This window comes from Odocoileus virginianus, chromosome 6 (genome assembly GCF_023699985.2).
Source record: "Odocoileus virginianus isolate 20LAN1187 ecotype Illinois chromosome 6, Ovbor_1.2, whole genome shotgun sequence".
Taxonomy (NCBI): Eukaryota; Metazoa; Chordata; class Mammalia; order Artiodactyla; family Cervidae; genus Odocoileus; species Odocoileus virginianus.
This window is the reverse complement of record NC_069679.1, coordinates 55,421,276-55,439,759: the sequence shown is the minus strand read 5'-3', so window position 1 is coordinate 55,439,759 and position 18,484 is coordinate 55,421,276. Positions and strand designations below refer to the sequence as shown.

General features: G+C 39.7%; 1 protein-coding gene across 1 annotated transcript; it reads right to left on the bottom strand.

The window, feature by feature from the left end:
• Positions 1-5,359: 5,359 nt before the first annotated feature.
• On the bottom strand, positions 5,360-18,413 carry MAPK1IP1L (mitogen-activated protein kinase 1 interacting protein 1 like). The gene is made up of 4 exons (XM_020883049.2): positions 18,250-18,413; positions 12,084-12,105; positions 10,732-11,424; positions 5,360-9,738 (listed from the first exon to the last, which is right to left on the bottom strand). The coding sequence occupies exons 2-4, from the start codon at positions 12,099-12,101 to the stop codon at positions 9,727-9,729; spliced, it is 723 nt and encodes a 240-aa protein (XP_020738708.1). The 5' UTR covers positions 12,102-12,105; positions 18,250-18,413; the 3' UTR covers positions 5,360-9,726.
• Between the last annotated feature and the right edge of the window lie 71 nt (positions 18,414-18,484).

Genomic DNA, 18,484 nt, shown 5'->3' with positions numbered 1-18,484 from the left:
CAGATGTTTTCAGTGAGCTGTTTCCAGTTCTAACTTCACCACCACTGAGGCATAATAATGCACCAAGCACAGATGTGTCAACTAAATTGTGGTCAATGTGAAAAATTTATTTTTGCCACAGCAGGGGACATGTGCTTTTATGACAATGCTGTCAGAATGCTAAGCTAGGGAGATGCTGCAGGTGGTGAAGATCAGTATTCAAACCGCTGGTGTACCAGGACATCACCACCAAGGAGGAATGGTTTCCTCAACTCCAAGAACTTTGCCATGTAGCCATGTGAGAAGACTTGAGAACTTGGTTGTGGCAGCAGACATTCTACTAACAGCTTGATGAAGACTAGTGTGGTGACACCTAAAGCCCTGAGTTCTTATAGGAGAGCCACCAGTTTTGGTATTCAATGTGCCTCAAATAGCAAAAAATGGGAAACTATTACTCCTGCCAACTGTTACTACTACTTCAGATATTTCTGAAGTGGTTTAACAAGTTTTCACCATTTATTTCCTGCCATTAATGTACCCTATGATAATTTCACTGTCCCCTCCCCTCCACTATCATTGTGAATTAGAAGCACTCGTATCAGCCTAGGCCTGGAGATGAAATGCAATTCTGCCAGAGATTTGGTGATGTTTGTATGCAGCAAAGAGCCCGCGAAACTGGACATAGTTTTCAGCGTCACCTAGTTTGTGACAGGATTAAGTTAGGAAAGAACTTGGAGCTTTAAGGGAAATTGCTTCCAGAACGGGGTGGCGGGGCGGTGGGGGGGAAGACATTTGAGGCTATGAGGCAGAAATCTTTGGACAGATGCCCAGAAAAGTAGGAAGCCTATTCCCATCTCTCCTTCTCAATATCTAGCATCTCTATTTAAAAAAGGCACAGCTTCCTGGTCTAGGATCAGAATGTGCTCTTTTTGATGGGAATTTTTTGAAGACAGTTGTTTGTGGCTGCAATTAAGTGACTGAAATATTGTTCTTCACTTTAATAAGATGCAGTGTAAGTGGCACTGTAGATAATATATGTGAAGGAAAGGTTAATTCTATGCTGAAACATGTTTTTTTAGGATGATTTTTTATCTCAGAAAACAAACATGGAAAATCTCCATTTGCATTCCATTAGTCAAGATAACTATGTAATTTATCCTTAAATCCAGACCTTTTTGAGAATGCAAGGAGTGTGCTATTAATAATTACACCTGAGCAACATAAACCAGAATTGTCTCAGGCAAACTGGCATGTATGATCACTTATAATGCATCCTTTGTGTTTAATAAACATACCATCACACTGTGTATATTTTAGCCTTTACGCTTGACTGATTCTGATTTTACCAAGGTCTTTTAATTTCCCTGACTTCCCTGGTGGTTCAGACGGTAAAGCATCTGCCTACAATGCAGGAGACCTGGGTTCAATCCCTGGGTCGGAAACATCCCCTCAAGAAGGAAATGGCAACCCACTCCAGCATTCTTGCCTCTAAAATCCCATGGACGGAGGAGCCTAGTAGGCTATAGTCCATGGGGTTGCGAAGAGCTGGACACGACTGAGCGACTTTTAATTTTATTTTTTCTTAGTTATGGCAAGTGAGACCTAATTCCCTGACCAGGGATCGAACCCAAGCCCTCTGCATGGTAGCAGAGTCTTAGAATTGAACTACCAGAGAAGTCCTGACAATCTGATCTTTTAAAAAAAGCATTTAAACAGATACTACATATTATTAGATGTGTAATCTTTTAGTTATGCTAATACACTAAATAGAGTCATTTGGCTAGAGGGAAGAATGTTCCATTTTCCTCTCGTGGTACTTTGAGCATTATCATCTGTATTACAGATAAGGTAAATCAGCACAGGAAGCTAGTCAATTGCACCAAATCACACTGCCAGGCTGAGCTCAAGGCCAGAAGCTCTGTGCATGAATCCCCAGCAATTGTGCTGCTCACTGAATCATGAACAGCTGCATTCTAGAATTTGATCAGATTTCTATTAGACTCACCAGAGGTGAAGACTTACTACCACCTTTCAGATGAGAAGTTTTGTGAAGTTTGTAAACAGGCTTTTCTTAGTTCAGGTCAATCGTCTTCATTCCCCTTCTATTAACAGCCCAAGATTCAGTCCTGATCCTTAGTCCTGTAGTTTGGTCTTTTTTTGTAAAGATTTCTTTGGGCATTCAAGTAGGGATCCAGGTATTCATTAAGTTTAGCACTTGGGATTTTTCTGTGTTGCAGTAACTAAGCAACAGTTAGGATGTTTTAACTTAGCATGTCCTGTATTGGCAAGTTTAAAAAAAGAACTGTCAGGCCACACTTGGCAGAGCCTCCCTTGGACTCTCCCACCCTCCGTACAGTTCCGCACATCTTGGCTGCTCATCTACTACTAACAGAGCCCTCTTTTGTCTCAGCCACTCTGACAGCCTTGTCCAAGCCTTTGCTGCTTGGGGGCAACTGGATAACCAGTGTCTTCAGTAATCGGTAGGGCTGACACTAGTGATTCGATCATCCAAAATCTTTTGTAACAATTCTCACATCCATATTTAACCTACTTTTAAATGCTACACCTCTAAAGATTGTTTGTTTATGAAAATACAACTCAGTAAGTTAGCAGTTTAAGAACTGTGCTTATTTACCAAACTGCAAGGATATACATTTCAAACACTAGCTTTTTCAAGTGTCTGATGAAACTCAGTGACATAAACTGTGTGGAAAGATATGAAAGTGAAAGTTAGTCGCAGTCGTGTCTGACTCTTTGCGACCCCATGGCCTTCCTGGCTTCTCTGGCCATGGAATTCTCCAGACAATACTGGATTGGGTTGCCATCTCCTTCTCCAGGGGATCTTCCCAACCTGGGGATCAAACCCGGGTCTCCTGCATTGCAGGCAGATTCTTTACCAGCTGAGCCCCTTGGGAAGCCTATGTGAAAGGTTTACTGTGTAACATTCAATGTTATATGGATTTGACTTCCCAGGTATACAGTTTTGGAAGCAGTGATACAGTAAGGCAACCATGGCAGGTATATGTAAAATGGAGAAGCTGTTCTTAGGAAAGCAGCATTCTGCAGCAAAGTGGAACAGAGTAAAACCTTGCTATCAGTCACACCTAAGGTTGTACTCAGCTCCATGACATACCAGGTTAGGTGATCTCTACCTCTTAGCTGTAGTTTCATCATCTATAAAATAGAACTAAAAACTGACTTTTAGGTTTGTTGTAACTTAAATTCCAGGTGTTAAGAATTCAGTGGGCCGAAGTATGTAAAATGTACATTAGAGCTATCCTTATCAGCTCCCAGGAAATGAAAGTAGGACAATACATGAAGCTTAACTTGGCCTCTTTATCTAAAAAGTTAACCAGTTGAATGTCTTCCTAACCTCCCCATAGCTTTGGAATCTACTCAGTGGTATCTTAAGGGGACAAGAACAGATTAGGATATCCAATGAAAAAGGCAGAGGTCTAGACTGATAATCAAGGAACTGCATATATAAAGGTATCTGGTACTGGGTATCTGAGCAAGGTATAATCTAGTGGACACTCTTTTAAGTCTTGATGCCATTCTTATTAATTAGACCTTGGGTTTACTTAACCTCTTTTACAGATATCCTTACCCCTAAAAAAGGCTCTTTTATCTACCTGTCTTACAAAGCAAAAACTTTTCTTGTGTGACACGACACTTTAAGCGTAGCTTAGAAATCTAGATGGATGGAGATTCTACTGTAATCTGATCTCAGGTAATCTCAACTAAGAGATGCGAAGAGTTGACTCATTGGGAAAGACACTGATGCTGGGAGGGACTGGGGGCAGGAGAAGGGGACGACAGAGGAGATGGCTGGATGGCATCACCGACTCGATGGACAGGAGTTTGAGTAAACTCCGGGAGTTGGTGATGGACAGGGAGGCCTGGTGTGCTGCTATTCGTGGGGTCGCAAACAGTTGGACACGACTGAGCGACTAAACTGAACTGAACTGAAAATAGCTTTAAAAATTTAAAAGCAGCCAAACTTTCTGTCCCCTCAAACACCTTATCTGTGTTATGAACCAAATTGTGCCCCCTTCAGCCCCCCAATCCATGTTTAAGTCACAAGCTGCAATGTGATGGTATATGGAGATGGGACCCTTACAGTGGGATTAGTGTCCATTTAAGAGACAACTGAGAGCTTTCTTCTCTATGTGGGAGGAAGCAGTGAGGACCTGTTAGCCAGGAAGAGGCTCCCGTCGAGGAACCAAATTAGCTGGCATCTTGATCACGGACTTCCTAATCTCCAGAACCGTAAGAATTTCTCTTGTTTGAGCCATCCAGTTGAGGATCCTTTGTTACAGCAGCCCCACTGACCCATAGTGGAATTGTGGAACTGCTTCAGGGAAAGCAAAGAGGAACTAAACTGAACCTGCTGTGTCCTCTTCATTCCTGGAATCCCAGAGAATTAACACAAAAACCTGCCCCCATGAGAAGAACGTTCAGATGCTGTGGGAACAAACTCTAGGAAGAGGACCAAATTCTCTTCCGGTATTAGAATTCTATTGCACTGTCTTGTCTAAAGTGTGCTCATATTAATAGTTAGGATTCTACTTTGCTTTAGAGATCTGTTGCAAAGGGACTAGTGCTGACTTTTAATATGGTGATAAAAAAAAGAAACTGCTTGTGTCAGATATTCAGGCAAGAATGTGTTTGCCAAAGGAATGTCATTTCATGATGGGAAAACCTCCCAGCCCTGCTCCAGAGTGGTCTTATATTTCACTACCTATTTCACAGCCCCACTTTTAGTGGGTACTTTTAAGAGATACGAGTTAAGACATCAAATGCAAATTTTTTTTTCTGGTCCAAAGCAAAAAGCAGAAATCCTTTTCAAAAATAGAATATACCACAAATTATTTCACTCATTTATAGCCCCACTCATACTGGGTTTCAAGAAATGCTAGCAAACCCCCTGTGGACAGAGGACAGCAACCATATGCCAAGTGGCCCTTACTGCCGGCACAGCAGTGTCTTTGGTAGAGGGAAGCAGGGGTGTGTGGCGGCAGGGGCAGACAGAGAGGGCTCCCCGATTTCCTGTGCGCAGATAACCCGGTTACAAAGAACAGCCCAGCCTTAAAGGGAGGAGAGGAGATCCTCACGAGGGACACTGCGTTGCTGAAAGATGGGTTTGTGGAGGAGGCATTGTTCCCAGGCAGCCTTAGAGAATGCAGGTCACATGTGGGGGGGGGGGGGGGGGGGTGGGTTCCCTCAGGCTGTTTTTCTTTCTCTCTTTATGACAACAAGTTTGCAGTTAATTAGGCTCTGGACTTTTTCTGGGAAGCCCAGGATTGGGCCTAAAGATTAAAATAAGTGAAAAAACTGTGAAACCATGAAAATACATTAAAAAAAAAAAAGTTTTCAGGTATAATACACAAAAGCAAACAAGTTTTATCTTAAAAAATATCAAGTATCACATCCATAGACTATCCCTAATTATAATTACGTCTTAAAGCAACATTTGTCTTTGTTTACAAATACAGCAGCAGGTGATAAAACCTAACATCTCCAACGGATTGCTTACAGTTTATAATACAAACAAATGTATATGTGGCAAATCACATTTTAGGCAGTTTAACTTAAAATGCATAGACAATTACATACATTAAATTTGTCATTATTAAATCAATGAAAAAAATTACAATATCAAGGAAAAAATACAAAACCATTTTTATAGAGCACACATAAGAAGTCAAGTTTACTTAATGGCAACAAATCAGGATCTGCTGACCAGTGGCAGGCAGTGAAAGTGCCTTTATCCAGGGGAAAACTGAAGAGGCAAACATCCCATTACTTTCTGTGCTTGGATAGTTGCATCAACAAACACTACAGTCTTGAAAAGCATTTTTACTTGAAAAAAAAAAAGGTATTCCATACTTTGTTCTTTAAATGCCCAAAGGCTAGTCCAAAACTTCTACCAGCAGGAATACTAAAATGTTTATCCAGAGAAACTAATACTGGATGTACTCATCAAATCTGTTATGCCTCCGCCTACCTAGGCTTGTAAGCCTCTGAAGGGCATCCTCTTCATCTCTGTATCTCTGGCATCTGACAAAAGCACCTGGATTATGGACATTTAAGTGTCTGCTGAATGAATGCAGTCTTCAGAGGCGTTCTCTTGCCAGAAGCTTGCATGGCCACTTCTTTAATACCAATTATTTTATTGGCAATTTTTGTTTTACTTGGCAGAATTGTGAAATTAAAAAGAACAGTGCCTGTCCTCAACACTAAATATTGCTCTATTAAGATAAAATTATAGTCTTCCCTGAAAGCCACCCACCACTTTCTATGCATAGTACAGTGGATCAGTGTGATCCATCTGAATTAAGCCTTATGCTTTTCAAAAACTTGAACACTTGAAGGTTTGTGCTTAGGTTTAATTTCTAAGGTTTTTAAACCAGGCATTTTATAAATCTAGCACTAGATTATTCAGGGTGAGAAAGGAAGACACTGGCACGAATCTCTTAGAAGTATGGGCAACTGACTGACTTGCAAGCTAGGCACCGTCTTCTAACTGAAACTCTTGAGTAGAGCTATGTTGATATACACAAAGTTCCAAAAGTTGTACAATAGGTAGCACTAATAACTGTGAGGTAAAAATACCAGGGGCAAAACTGACTTGTTTCCTAGAAAATATTCCAATATCCCATTGTAGCGGTGTGACAGACCACCCCCTTCGTTCTCTGCCCCTGTATTATCCTCTGTCCGCAGGATTCTCCAGGCAGGAATGATGGAGTGGGTAGCCATTCCCTTTTCCAGGGGGTCTTCCTGACCCACGGCTCGAATCTGAGTCTCCTGCCCTGCAGGCAGGTTCTTCACTCTCTGAGCCACCCTATTCTCTACTGAAAACAGTAAGCAGTAAAACTGACAAAGGAGGCCCTTTAGTAATTAGAAAATGCACTTATTCCTGAATAATCAATATATTACTTTACAGAAAAAAGGGCTATGCAGTCAGAGCTGTAAACAGCCATCTTCAAAAGCATTAGGCCGAGTCTAGTAAGACAAGCCAAGGCATTGTAAGCACTCCTTTAAGGTAAAGCCTCAATTTTTGAGGACTGTGTGTATGAGTTAGGACCCAAGGTCTGTATTTGAATTTTTGTCACCTTTAGGCTCAACAATTTCAAAACCTAAGATCCTAACTCCAGACATACTATTCCTCAACACATCTCAACTATCTCCATCAAATCTGTCTTAAAATTTCTGCTCTGAAAGTCCAAATGCCAGCATATTTACTGCATACTCCCTTAAGGCCAAACATACTTTCTAACAAGCAGCCTGTTCCACAAACTAATCTTGGCCTAGCATAATTTGTTTTAAAAGTAACATTATTCCCTAGTAAAGACAAAAAACCTTCTTAGATGCTTTCTTCCGCTTTGTCCTTGAAACAACTTCTGCTTTTCTTAACTCCACCCAAAACTGAACCCAAAAATACCTGCTGGCCCAGAGTACCCTTAAGAATTGAGATGTCCCTCCCCCAAGTGGAGAAATTCTATTTCCTTCAATTTTGATTCATTAAAAAAAATTTTCCCAAGTATCAGTTGGAAAACCCTTGAAAAACCAATTTTAAAATGGCAGTAGCGTCTAGGGCACTCTGGGCAGTGTGGGTTGCAGCAGTTAATGTAAGGGGTAGTAGTTCCAAACCTTATATTCATGGCCCTTCAAATCCTTTAGCATAAGGTTTTCTCTCATAATAATAAAGAGATTCTATGATTCAGAGTCTCAAACTTGCTATCTCTTCTTCTTGTAGTCAAACATTATCCTCTCTAGTGTTAAATATTTTATCTACAGCCAGCGCTGTCAACTTATCCCAAGGTAGGACAACGAAAATAACCAAAAGGAGAGATCTTTGTTGCCATTTCACTTTTCCTATCATCCTTCCAAAATTAGCTAATATTATGATATTAACTGACAATTTAAGCTATGATATCTTCTAAGGCTACTGCCTTACAAATGGAAGGCTAGAACAGATTTTCAAGAGTACTGTAGATAGCTGCCACTTGTCCCTGCAAAGAAGTGAAAGAAAGATTGTGCCACTATGAAAAAGCTAACATTCCCCAGTTTGAAAATACCTAAACAAATTAGTTTCAATTCTGAAAGCTTGAGTCTATCATTTACTTAAGGGAGGCCTAAATACTGACTGTTACTCTAGAAAGTTGACAATCTTGCTTTCTTAAAAGGAGGTAGCTAACAAACCATTAAACTGGCAGCATTTGGCATTCTTGACATTTTAACTATAAGAGAGATAAAACCACCAAATTCTTTCTAAGCAAAAGAGCTCCTGCATAAATCTCTCATATACTGGTCAAGAAAGTCACAAATACATTTTAGTAACCTAATGGATACATTCAAAATTTCAAAATGTTATTGACAAGTAACATCATCAGTTCTACCCCAAATCTAAAAATATGCTTTAAAGATAAGGTGCCAAAAAGCTATTTTGAAGGTTACAAGCAACACTTATTTTTAAGTAACACAGTTACACTACTTTAAACTCAACTGCAGAGATCTATACTTTATGATTATGCTCAGTGTTAGAGCTAGAGAATAATTTTTGGGTGCACTCATTCTTCTACCTATTTACCTGTCTTACTGTCAACAAATACAGAACTGAACTGTTAACCATAAGCACTTTACAAACAGATCCAGGAAAACTATGCGAGACACAATGACATAGCTTAACCAGACTCTGAAAGACATTAACATATTTCGATCACACTTCTACAAAGAACAGTCATGTCTGTATGACTGAGGTTCTCTAAACATAACTTCTGTGTTTGTGATAGACCCCTAGAGCGGGCCAGTTTTCAGTATCAGGGAGGAATTATGGGATGTGCCCCTTCTAAAAAATTGAGGGGAAAGGGACTACAGGAAGGGCCCTGTAGAAGAGTGTTTTGTGGGAATGCAAATTACTTGTTACTATGAAGTAGTTTGCAGGGTCTCCTCCAATTTAAGGTTCCAGATAAAGGAGAGAATTATTTCCTCCTTGAGCTCTTCCCAAAGCAATATGGACAGTTCAATCTATTCTAAAACAATACAAAGAGATCACCAATTTTCTAAGAATATAATTTACATTTACATGCCGGCCTGCATTAAAAAGAAACAAGTGTCCACAAAGGGCATATTTTAGAGCTGTATGACCCATCTGGCTAAAAATAAATCAGTGGAACTAAAAACAAAGGGAAAGTTTTTTTCTAAAAGCTCAAGGATAAAAATGAACTCAACATCTGACAGTAATCACCAACAGTTTTAAAATGTATACCCAAAATATAACCTCAGAAGGACCAGGTTTATTTATCCCGTAGAGAGAACAGCTCAAGATGTTGAGAAGCATCATTTGTTTAAATTATGACAATGTGATTGTTTTCAAAGTGTGTTTATTTAGGGGAAAAAGTGATTATATAAGTGTTTAGTTTCATAATTTAAACAAATTGAAAAATTTGTTTTAAACAAATTGTAGCAAAGAGCTATTCAATATACGTAATTACTTTAACTTTCCATAAAAACCAAATAAAAATCACATTTGAATGATTTCCGCTTACATTTTTATCTGATTGTATCCATCAGATGTACTATACATCCAAGCACAAGAGGCAGACATCTTCTGAGAGGTGCAAGAGTTGTTCTTTCATGAATGCCCTCTAAGAATAGGGAAACAGCAATTTTTATATATGCATTCATGTGCATATATCTATGTACTTCAAAAAGCAAAGCGTCATCTCTTCATCCATTGTTAACTTAATGGTAAGACTGCAATAGAAAAAAGAAAAAGTAAACTTCTAGATTTTGTAAATGGAGTTTATTAACTCCTTGCTGTGACTTAAACTTATTGCTTAACAAATCCAAACAGCAAATCATCACTTATTCTGGCATACACTTAACTAAAATATTTAAAACCATATATATATATCTATATATGGCAAAAAGTTATACTCATGAAAACAAGTTTCAGGGACACTTTGTTAAGATTAATTGGTTGTGATTAATCTGGTTGGAGATCTAATTAGGCCTTTAAGAATAGATTTTGTTTTCCCCTATGGAGACTCTGACTTGGCTCAGTTCACAGGGGAACAAGGTGGCTTTCCTACTTGGTCATAGACCCAAGACAGGGTCCTCAACCAGGATGTCAACCCTACTCCAGCTTGGCTGACAGTAGTGCACACAGCATTACATCTAACTGGCAATGCAGAAGAGTGGGGTAAGCTTGAGCTCAGTACTGTGAAGGACCTAACAAAACCCCGGCTGAGAAACACAACAGCTGCATCAAAGACGGGCAACGTCACACATGCACTGCTCTGGATTCTCTAAAAATCTACCTCTTGTGTCTAGCCAGACTGGCAGAGATGACTTTCATTGAACTTTGTGCTTTGGTCTGATGCTATTAAAACACTACTGAGAGATGTTAAAAAAAAAGAAAAAAAAGTCCAAAGAAACACATCTCTTGAGTTTACTTCAAGGATGCTGTTGAGGATACTGCTTACTACATTACAAATTCTTTGAGGGATATTTGAGGAATTTTTGTGTTTTTAATACGAGGAATACTTGTGCTTTCATCCTTTTAAATGCTTTATCTAAAATTTTATCTGAAGCTTGAAATTTACTCTTATTTTGTATACACACCCCTTAAAAGAAAAAAAGGTTTTTAAACCTTTTTAAACCTTTCTAATTGTCCATTCAACACTGGAGAAAGTTTTTCAGCGTATGGGACTATTACTGCACGTTAATAACAAATTAAACACTCACATGGGGGCCACCAGGCATCGGTGGAGCACCAGAAGGTCCTGAAGGCACTTGAAAAGGATTATTGGGAGTGGGATAGAGTCCTGGTGTGGGATACGATCCTGTAGGGGCAGGATACGGCGCTGGTGGTCCCCAGGCTCCTGGTGGCACAGTGCCCCACGGAACAGGTGGGGCCGCCCCTGGTGCCTGGGGAGGAGGAGGAGCGGGGTATGGCCCTGGAGACGGATATGGCATATTGGGGGTGGGATACTGCCCCCCCATTCCTGGTGCCCAGGGTCCAGAAGACATGGATCCCCATGGACCTAAAGGACCAGCTGCAGCTGGATCTGTGGGTGCACCATATGGTCTTGGAAGCTCAGGAAAGGGCATATTTGGTGTAGGATATGGCCCAGTGGGGCCAGGGCCTGGATAAGGACCCCCAGGTGGGGGGCACGAGGGTCCAGAAGGAGGAAAGGGAGCCGGGGGTCCCGGAGGCGGTCCGGTGGGAGGCACGGAGGGGTACATCCCTGTTGGCGTTGGTCCAAAAGGCACGGGGGAGGGTGTTGCGCTTGGCGGGAGTCCAGATGGCACAGCAGGTGGAGCACTTGGGTTATTCCAGGGGTTGGAACCTGGCCAGCCTTGAGGAGGTTGGCCGGGTTTTGTATTGCTCACAGCAGAGGTTTTGGCAGGGGAGTTTTCAGGTAGCGCATCTGCCAACTGGAATACAAAACAAGCATGTCTTATTGATCTTATTCAGGGACAAGCAATGCCAAACACGATTATCAACCCATGAAGGATGGTAAGCTAGAAGGTCAGGAATTCTTCAAAAGCCAAGCTGTTCCATTTAAAAATCACCTCATTTAATAAAAAATTTAGGAGTTTCCTTGAATATCAGCTTTACAATTCCAATTCCTCAGAGAAGCTCAAGTTTTCTAAATACAACTAATCAACACAGTGTGAATTGAATCCTGGCTTCACCTCAAACAAGTGATACATCCTCTCTGAGCTTTGGTTTCCTCATTTTCAAAACAACAGTTTAGAGTTAACCTGAGGCCTCAACGAGATAACTCACTCAATGCACTTAACACAGTGCCTGGTATATAATTATCAATAGATGTTGGCTAAAATTAACACTATCAGCTTAAAACAAAACAGAAGACTTTAAAAAATTATACTTAAAGATTCATAAAGAAAATGCATTTTTGAATATTATAGCTAAATAAAGACAAATCATCCATCAAAATCACATGCTAAAAAAAAAACACAAAAAAATGAAGAATCACAAAAAGCACTTCTTTTAAATTGGAAGACTTAGGGCCATGTCTTTTTTTTTCTAAGAGCCAAAAAACTTATGAAGAATAAATGCATCAACTTACCGAAAATTCATCAGACATTTTCCTAAAAACAAAACCAAAACAAAACAAAAAAAAGAAGGAATATTTCAAAACCAGTTTATTATATTTTATATTCTTTAAGGAATTATGCATATATTATTTAAATGGAATCTTAATAATTTATAAAATGACTTTCTTCATGTAGGAAAAATCTCCATAATAGTTCAAACACCTCGATAAACTTCATCCCTTTTTATTGGCTGTGCAGCATATAAAAATGATCCAAAATTTAGTTTGTACTCTCAAGCTGGTGGCTGTTCAGGCTGTTGCATTCTGAGTTTTTTCAAATGACAACACTGAACATCTCTAAACACCTATCTTTTTGAGTCTATTACCAGGAAAAAGCACTAGAAGTGAAATACACAGTCAACAGGTAAGGTCATCTAAAATCCATCTCAAACAGCCTGTTCCAATTGACACTACTTTTTTAAAGCTCCTCTTCACCACTGGATGTTATTAAATTTATACATCATTTTCAATGACAGGTTAAAGATTGGCATCTTGTTTTAACTTACATCTGATTATTAATTAAGTGGAAAGTAGAGCATTATTTAAATTTTATACCCCATTTAGACTTCTTTTTCTGTGAATATGCTTGGACCACTTTCCTCAATTTTTATAACTCAAGTATAATTAACTCTCAATGAAATGCATGGATTAGTGCTCAGGTCAACAAGCTCTGAGAGTTGTATATGCCCCTGTAACCATCCAAGATATAGAACATTTCCCTTACATCATAAAATTTACTTATGTTATTTCCCAATCAATTCCTCTCCCACTCAGCAATCACTTTTTTAGTTTTCGCTTGCTCCTTGATTTCATATAAACAGAATGCTACAGCATGTACTTTTTTGCCTTGGATCATTTTACTAATTAGTAGTACATCTTTTTTTTTTAATGCTTTATAAGACATTAAGGGTATTAGATGAGACAAAATTCATCTATACTTTCTAAGAGTATTTATACAGTTTAACTTGTTTAATCTTCTGTTTTTCTTTCAAATAATAATTACTGAGTAATCTATCTTTTCTTAACTGACCCAACAAGCTATCTTTACCACATTCTACAGCTGCTATTGATAACAAACACTGAAAATCCATCTACCATGCTAAGTGCTTTAGGTTCATAATCTCACAGATACATGCAGATTCTATTACCACTCCCAGTTTACAGCTGGAGAAAAGGAAGCTTAGCAAGTTAACTTATTTCAAGTCACAGAGCTAGTGACAAACACTGAGATTCAAACCCAGGTATAGTCTGATTCCAAAACCACCAGGCCACAGAGCCTCCATCATTTCCCAAAGGTACTGTGAACTCTATTCTACTGATCCACAGTATAACATTCCATCTTATTAGGGCAGGTTTATACTTTTAAACAAATTTTATGACCTACTATTACTATTTTTTCAGGTTTTCCTGAATATTGTCATGCCTATTTTTTCTAAGTCACTTTATGAAACAAACAAAAAATCCCAACAGCACAACGATAAAACCTAATTAAATTTACAGATTTAGAGGACATGTGATATATTTAAAATATAAAAATATTCTCATTTGAGAAACAAGGTATATCCTGGTTCCTGTCATTGTCATTTAGTATCACTCAATAGTTTTTAAAAATCAAGACTCCTATACATTTTTTGTGAGTTAGATTTCTAAATGGCAAACTTTTTTTCGTGGTTGTAAATTGGGTGTTCCATTATGTTTTCTAATTGACTGGTTGCTCATATACGGGAAGAGCCTTTTAAATTTTAGTGTATTACTTTTGTAAGCCTTGACATTACTGAATTATTTCTAAAAGTCTCTCAGTTGATTCTCTGGAATCTGCAGATAAAGAATTATGCCATTAGTGAAAAATAATTTTACTTTCTCTTTGCAATGTTTATACCTTTTTTCTCTTTTGCATAAGCTAGAATTTAAACAACAATGAAATTTTAAATACGATAGTGCAAGCCCAGTAGTCTTCCCAACTCTCCTGGTAATGTTTATAATGTTTAAATATGATTCTCATTTTTAATTTTGAGATTTAAAAAAATTACAGTAAGGAAGTTTCTATTTATGCTTCTTTTTCCTAGATTTGGTCCCCCCCCCCTTTTTTTGCTGGCTTAAAAAAAAAAAACACCACTGTATTTCTTCAGATTTTTTGGGCATCTAATGAGTTGATCTCAGTTTTTTTCTCTGCCCCACGAATATACAATATAGTTATATATAGGTTGCTCAATATTGAGTCATTTACAGAGTTTTAGTTCGTGTGGTATGGTTATTATGAGGAATGATAAAGAAAATGAACAGGAAGCCTGCTGTCACAACAGCTATAACCTTGCTCTTAAATTCATAAGATTAAAAAACACATCATGAATGTAGAGCAAATATATTTATTCATTCGTTTCCATGTAAGGTTTTATACTAAAAAGTAACATCACACAATAGTAGATTCTTAGGACTAACACCTGAAAGAAAGTTTATCCATGCACAAGTTTAAAGTCTACCGAAGACTAACATTCTTTTCACACAGGGTGAGCTGTTTCGAAACAGAAAGTGGTTCTGTATCAAAGTTCACATTAATTCTAGAGCAAAAAACCTAACTAAGCAACCCATTCAATTTCACCTGTGTTACAGTTCAGGTTTTTAGAATCACTCATTTCCTTCTTAGTTTTTGAAAAACTATGGTTAATTAATCATAGCATTACATTAAAATCTAACTCTGGCTTTCAAAAGTTTAAATTCAACATCAAATCCTGGAAGATAGAGGAGATAATAAAGCCTTGACCAAAGGGATTAGAAATAGAGGTCACTTCCTGTTTTACAGCATTGCACTGTAAAGCAACCTGTTCTCCATACCCAAACAGTATTCATATTAATTGGAAACATTCCAATTTACTATTTGGGGAATACTTTCACCATAAAGTAGTTAAAAAAATAGAGTTGGACATCAATCAGTGCTCCAATCTAGAGTACAATCCACTAGAGTGGACATTGAGACTTGAAAAACAAAACAAAACAAACAAACCATTGGACTGCTAGGAAATCCCCCCCAAACCCTAGATTTTCTGGGGGGGGGGGGAACCTCCAAAACATATGGATTATGCTAATTAAGATGAGTCCAATGTGATCTTGAACTACAAAAAAAAAGTTTATAATCAAGGAAGACTTTAACTTTTCGTTTTGGAAAAATCTAAAGCTATCACTTCAAAAGTTTCCATTAACACTTTATGGCAATACACATCATGTGTAAAATAATCACTGTATTTTCTGAAGAGCAATTTTAAAACAAGAGTACATAATTTCTTTCAACTAGCATTAGAAACATAAAGCATTTCTGTAACACCTATGGCCTTTAGAATAAAAAATAGTAATTCAATCATGGGGAAGTTTTAAAAAGTTGAACCCCATAAATTACTGGTGCGTATTGGACAAGGAATATTTCAAAGGGTCATCAAACTGTAGTAGGAGTCAAAAACAGTATGGGACTACACAGTTAGGAAACCGGGACACCAAATCTTTTGTCTGAATCTTTTGACAAAGACAGTTTTTAACCAGAGGCCATTTTTCTCATCAGCAAAACAGTTACAATTCCTGACTACTTCAAAGATAAAAATCTACAGTTATAAACAAGTAAGATATTTATTAAGACTCACTAAGGGGAATCAGGATTTTTCCATTGATTTGTTTAGTATGGGGAAGGGATACTGGTAATATATTGTACTGAAAATATAAATTTTGAATGAGCATTTTTATGTGATAGTTTCTAGTATTGGGACTTATTAGATACACTCTATTTTATATTTGGACAACTCAAGAAATTGGGGATCTGCATGTTTTTGAACATTTAAAATTATTTAAAAATATGTAATTAAAAAAATAACTTTTCAACAAGCTCCTGTCAGTCCTATTTTCTACACTCATACTTACTGGAACATAAGTGCCAGGTACTGCATTGGGCCTTGGGGAAATGAATAGTGTTACATGGAATAAACACTTAACTGCCATTCCCAGTCTGGTGGAGAACTACCATTTAAACAGCAGGCTGCGTGCCGTAAGAGCAGGGCACTATGGGAGCACCTTGAAGAGCTCCTAAAGGTATCAAGGCAAGGATTATCAAGGGAGGAATCCTGAGGAGTCCTGTCTTTGCAGTGTGGGAGAACAAAAAGGCCTGGGGTAAGTCCTAGGGAAAGGAGCAGTAAGTGCAAAAGCTGGGGCGGGGGCGGGTAAGAGATCTGTGGGATGTATAAGCAGCTCAGATTGGCCGCAATGTAAAAAAGGGAGAATATGAAAGCTTCAACCAGAGTCTCTAGACCAAAGTTTGACCATTTCAGAGACAGCTCACCTCAATGAATCTGTTACTTCAACTATAATAATGGGCCCTTAAGGTCAGGACTAAATGGAACTGGTAAATCAAGTGCCTACAATAAAAGTGCCTAGAAAATAAATATATCATCTTCTCTCCCTCGGTGTACCAGCATATTGCAAGCCTGGGGAGAGGAGTCGGAGGAAGTTCAAGAAGGAGGGGACATATGTATATACCTATGGTTAGTACAGGCTGATGTATGGCAAAAACCAACACAATATTGTAAAGCAATTATCCTTCAATTTAAAAAGCATTAAAAAAATAAAGGCGTGCACACCAAAAATATTTCAAACTAGGTAATGCTGCAGTTCACTGGTGGGCTCTGGACAAGCCAAGCTGTGCAAACCTCGGAGGTGAAAGTAGACAGTAGTATCCACCTCACAGGTTTGCTGTGAGACTTACACAATAAATCTCCTGGTCACTGTCTGGCAGGCAGCAAAAACTCCACAGATGTCAGTTTTTACAAATTGCTATGATAGGTTCGTAAATTTTTATCTGCAGTTCTCAGTTAAGAAACCTTTAGAAATCAAAGAAGTGTTCCCAAGTTTGACATAAAACTTACTTGGTGGCAAAACCTGACCTGAGGCTATTTACAGGTTTTATTAATTCCTACCTATCGCTGCACAAATATTAATGCTGAATTGGGGACGCTGCCCCGACTCCGCTGGTGTGATCTCTCATCTTTGCACCTTATCGTCTCTCTAAAATCTAAAGATAAAATTTCAAGATTTCTGAATTCCAAAACACACTGGTCCCAAGGATTTCAGTTAAAGGGCTGTCTCTGGGTCTCCGTTCCTCGTGGAGAGAGGAAAAGGGACATTCCAGTACACATAACTTAAGTTTCTGAAACAAACTAGCTTTGAATAAAAGTTCAGACACTAGTATTGAGAAAAATTTCTATTCCTCCTGCCCAAAGAGCACTATTCCTGAACAAAGAACTTCTGAAAGACTTCTGAAGTGTACCTTCGCCTATAATGGAGGGATCGTTTTCAAAACAAACTCATAGCCACCAAATGTACGAGCGTGTATTTCTTTAGTACCAACCCTGTAAATTTTTTTTTTTCTTCTGTCAGGTGAGTATGCTTCCATGCTTCAACATTACAATCCCCATTTATTAAAAGCACCACTCTCGGTTTTCAGAAGAAAACGGTCCAAAGCCACCAGGCGCTCCTAAATCCTAAAATAAGGGAGCATTACAGAACTCAACACTCCTCAGTTTGCCATGGATATTCATCTGAGTATCTGCTAGGAACTCCTCTAGAAAATGATGGCCAAAAAAAAAAAAAAAAAGATGAGCAAAACCTCATACTGCGAATAATCTTAAACTAGCACCGAAGACTCCTGCAAGAATCTCTTTCAGCCTTCCTCTCCCTTTCATTAGCAATTAATGAGTGGGGGAGGGAGTCGGGGCCAAGGGGCGCGAGGCGAGCAGCCCTTCGGAGGCCAGCGAACAAAAGGAGTCCGGGATTAACCGGAGCGAACCGGCCTCCGAGCGGGTCGCGCCCGCCCGGGAAAGGGTGGGGGAGGGGCCAGGCCCGCTCCCGGCCCCGCCCCCGAGCCAGGGCTGACGTCACCCGCCGAGAAACCCATCGGTACGACGTCAGCCGCCCCCGGCGCCTTCTCCTTGGGGGGCGAGCGGGCTGATTGCCCACTGCCGAAAGGAAAACCACGGGGAGAGACTCTTAGCCCCCGGCCTCCCCAAAGAGGCGTCTGAGGCACCTCCGTTACTGTCCCCGCGTCCCGCTTGGGCGGGCTCCCTCGCTCTCCTCCATGACCCCGCTAGCGCCGAGGCAGCCTCACCCGGCAAGATCCGAACTCGCAGCAAGATCTAGAAGCGGCGATGGGTCGGAGAGAACTGGGCGCTGAAGAACCGAGAGTAGCCCGACCAACGGCAGCGGAGACGGAGATGGGGGCGGCAGCAGCACCAGCAGCGCGCGGCTCCTCCTGGCGCCGGAACAGGAAGCGCCGTGCTCGGAACGCGCTGCCCCCACCCGGCTCCGCCTCCCCTCTGGTCGGCGGGGCCCGGCCGCGCGCG